General features: G+C 71.2%; 1 protein-coding gene across 1 annotated transcript; it reads left to right on the top strand.

Annotated features, from left to right (window-relative positions):
* Positions 1–224: 224 nt before the first annotated feature.
* GRIFIN (galectin-related inter-fiber protein) lies at positions 225–1682 on the top strand. The gene is made up of 4 exons (XM_045825014.1): positions 225–284; positions 498–577; positions 670–829; positions 1219–1682. The coding sequence occupies exons 1-4, from the start codon at positions 273–275 to the stop codon at positions 1387–1389; spliced, it is 423 nt and encodes a 140-aa protein (XP_045680970.1). The 5' UTR covers positions 225–272; the 3' UTR covers positions 1390–1682.
* The last annotated feature ends 1904 nt before the right edge of the window (positions 1683–3586 follow it).

Here is a 3586-nt window from a genome sequence, read left to right on the forward strand (position 1 = left end):
CGGCTGGCTCCTGTTCCCAGGTGTCCGAGGATCTTGAGAAGTTTGAGAGCTAGGCGGGCCCTGAGGAACTGGGGGGGGGGGGGACGGGGGGGCTGGCTGACCCTCTCCCTGGGGCCTGGATGAAGCACCTGCTGAGGCCAGAGAGGCCGGGACAGAGGGAGCCGTGGGGCAGGGAGGGGCAGGGGGCATGTCAGCTGTGGGGGCGGGGCCCGGCCCCTCGCCCAGCTTATACCCCGGGCCAGCTCTGCCCCCCGCCGGCAGAGGCTGTGGGGATGGCACTGCAGGTGGGTGAGGCCAGGCGTGCGGGGAGGAGGCAGGGCCAAGGCAGGGGCTCCCCGGTCCCCTGGCTCCTTCCAGGCCCAGCTGCCCCGCCGTGGGACCCCGGGCAGAGACCCCCATCCCCTGCACCCGCCAGGGAGGGAGCCCTGCCCACGGGGCCAGCGGGGGGGGGGGGCCCTCACCCCGGGACCCCCACCTGCCCCCTCGTCTGCCCGCAGTTCGAAGCCTTCTGCGCGGAGGGCCTGGCCCCGGGCTGGAGCCTGCGGGTGCAGGGGCATGCGGACTCTGCGGAGGACGGGTAAGACCGGCACCCTCCCCGGGCCCCTCCCCGGCTCCGGGCGGGCGGCTGCCCAGCTGCCGGCCGCCCTCACAGCCCCAGCGCGCCCCCAGGTTTGAGATCAACTTCCTGTCCGAGACGGGGGACATCGCCTTCCACGTCAAGCCACGCTTCAGCAGTGCCACCATGGTGGGCAACGCCTTCCAGGGCGGCCGCTGGGGCCAGGAGGAGGTGTCCAGCGTCTTCCCGCTGGCTCTGGGGGAGCCCTTTGAGGTGACGGGGGCGGGGAGCCTGGGGTCTGCCCGGGGGGTGGGGCCTTGGCCCTGTGCAAGTGCCTGGACCCCCCGCCCCATGTGGAAGCCGTGTCCCTGGGTTCCGGCCACTCCGCCGTCCCCGCCTGGGGCCGCAGGGGGCGTTTGCAGGTGAACGGGCCAGCGGCTCTCTCAGGACGGGGGGGGGTGCAATGGGACAGCCCCCCGCCCCCCAAACATGCCCCTAGGAGAGAGGGGGGGCGGGCCAGAGAGACAGGGCTCTGTGGGGTGCGGGGGCCTCAGGCCCACCCGGCCGTGCTTCCGGGACTCAGAGGGCGCGTGGAGCGGGAGCGGGCCCGGGCCCCGGGCGGGTGGGGGTCACCGGCCGCCCGCCCGCCCGCCCGCCCGCAGATGGAGGTCAGCTCGGACGCCCAGCACTTCCACGTCCACGCCCAGGAGCACAGGGTGCTGCAGTTCGCCCACCGCCACAGGCCGCTGGCGGCCGTCACCCGGGTGCAGGTGCTGAGCGACCAGCGCCTGGCCCACGTGCAGCTGGCCCGGAGGGGCCTGGGCTGGGGGTGACGCTCCCGCCCCGCCCCTCCCCGCCGCAGGGTCCTCAGGGTGCGTCCTCACGCTGGGACCCCAGCAGCCCGGAGGGGCTGTGGCTTGGTCCTCCCTCTGCCCCGTGTGGGCGGGGCTGGGGCTGAGCCGAGGGGAGCCGGGCCTGGCAGCCTGCCAGGGTGGGGGCTGCTGAGCCGCGTCCCAGGAGCGGCCTCGGCCACCAGCCGTCCCCCGTGCACTGGGGCACAGGGGGTGGAGCATGGCTCCGGGCCCCCTCTCCAGCCCCACATTCAATAAAGTCTGAGCAGAGTGCAGGGCCTGGCTGCTGTGACTGGGGGAGAGCGGTGTCAGAGGGCAGTGGTGGGGGCGGGGGGGCTCCTGGCCCGGCTGAAGGTCCAGCTGGCCCTCGCCAGGGCCGCGGAGCCGCCCCCCCAACGAGCTCCCTCGGCGTCCTCCGCGCCGGCTTCCTGTGGGCGGGGGGAGGGCCTTCCTGTTTCCCTCTCCCACCTGCAAACGGGACGTGCTCCTCTCCTCGTCCCTCGTCCCTCCTGAGCGCCGTGGCAGGAGGGGTGACCGGGAGGCCTGAGGGCCACCGCTGGGGACAGTGAGCAGCGGCGGGGGCGGGGTCTCCCAGTCCTGGTTTCAGACCGCGCTTGCCTACCCTCTACCAACCGTGTAGCGTGTCTGCGTCTCCACCACCGACCTATGGCCCGTCACAGCTACCTGTCACCTGCTACACCTGTACCCATCGTCTGCATACCTGCCATCTAGCACATCTGTCTACCGTCTGGCCACCTTTTCTTCTTTAAAGATTTTATCTTTAGGGAGCAGGGAGTGGGGGGAGAAAGAGGGAGAGAAACATCCATGTACGGTTGCCTCTTGCGCGCCCCCTACTGGGGACCTGGCCTGCCACCCAGGCGTGTGCCCCGACTGGGAATGGAACCGGGGACCCTTGGGTTGGTAGGCTGGTACTCGGTCCACTGGTCTGGCCATCTTAGCTAAACGGGTGCTGTCACCGCGCAGGGAGAAGTGGGCAGGTATCGGCCTTCTGAAGGAGCTGTTGAGAGAAAGGCAGGAGGCTGGCTGCGGCGGGCGGGGCAGCCAGGCCTGCACTGCCCGAGTGGGGCCGCGGGCAGGTCCTGCGTTCTGGGGCCGCCGGAGCCCTCTGCTCGTGGGGTACAGGGAGGCTCCAGCGAGTTCAGGTAAAGCACTAGGCGCAGTCATGCACCAGGTCACAACAACCCTTGTCACGGTGTCACCTGCGTGGAACTTCAGCCCGGACCTCCTGCCCTCGAAGGTTTTACACATGGGGAAACTGAGGCTGAGTGGGGGAGGAAGGCAGCAAGGTGGGGCCCAGAGAGGGAAGAGCCTGTCGAGACCCCTCAGGCAGTGCGGCCGGATGGGGGGCCCCTTCCCCGAGGCGCCCCCGCCCCCAGGTGAGACAATAGTGGCCCCAGCCTCCAGCGGCGGAGCTTCCTTCCTGTCTCCGCGCACGTCCTGCCGCATCCCCTTCTTCTGTGGCTCTGGCCCCCGTCAAGGGGAGAGCTGGGGCCGGTGGGCAGACACTGCCGACCAGGCTCTGGGCCCTGGGCCCTGGGGAGGACCCAGGAAAGCGGGAGGGGCCACCTGCACGGGGGACACCAGGCCCGGTCCTGTGGTCAGGCCTGGCCGCGCCTGCCCCTGGCGGGGCGTCCCTGCTCGGAGCCCCGGGCCCTGCTCCTGTCTTCCGGCCTCAGTTTCCCTGCCCCTCCTTGGAGATGCGCTGCTTCCAGACGAGCAGACGCCAGGCTCTCTGGCTTGGGCGGGTGGGCGTGGGGGGCGGGGCCTGGGGACAGCCCGAGGCTCAGAGTCGGGGGCGCAGGCCCTCCCTGAACTTGCCAGGTTCCATGCCGCCTCCCGAGAACTGAGCTAGTCACCAAGAGCAGCGAGCACCCGGCCGGCAGAAGCCGGGCTCCGAGGGGTGGAGGGACTTGTCTCCGGCTGTCCGGCTGGCGAGGGGAAGAGCCAGGCACGCCAGGTCCGACAGGCTCTGTGCACACGCAGGCCTGGCCCTCGGCCGCCGGCCCCGGGCTCAGCCGACCTCGTCGGCCCTCTGTCTCCTCCAGGGTACAAGCTGCTGGCGGCAAATCAGACCACAGTGGCCCCAGGCCCTGTCTCCTCGGGCCTCCGTCTCCCCACCTATGAAATGGGGGTGGGGAGCTGTGGTCTGAGAGTGACC

Source organism: Phyllostomus hastatus, unplaced genomic scaffold, assembly GCF_019186645.2.
Source record: "Phyllostomus hastatus isolate PE091 unplaced genomic scaffold, TTU_PhHast_1.1 phas_contig_150, whole genome shotgun sequence".
NCBI lineage: Eukaryota > Metazoa > Chordata > Mammalia > Chiroptera > Phyllostomidae > Phyllostomus > Phyllostomus hastatus.

Bases quoted from the DNA above. Each gene is read 5' to 3' on its own strand.
- GRIFIN (XM_045825014.1), top strand. The intron at 578-669 runs GTAAGACCGGCA...GCGCGCCCCCAG, and splicing joins GCGGACTCTGCGGAGGACGG to GTTTGAGATCAACTTCCTGT. The intron at 830-1,218 runs GTGACGGGGGCG...GCCCGCCCGCAG, and splicing joins CTCTGGGGGAGCCCTTTGAG to ATGGAGGTCAGCTCGGACGC.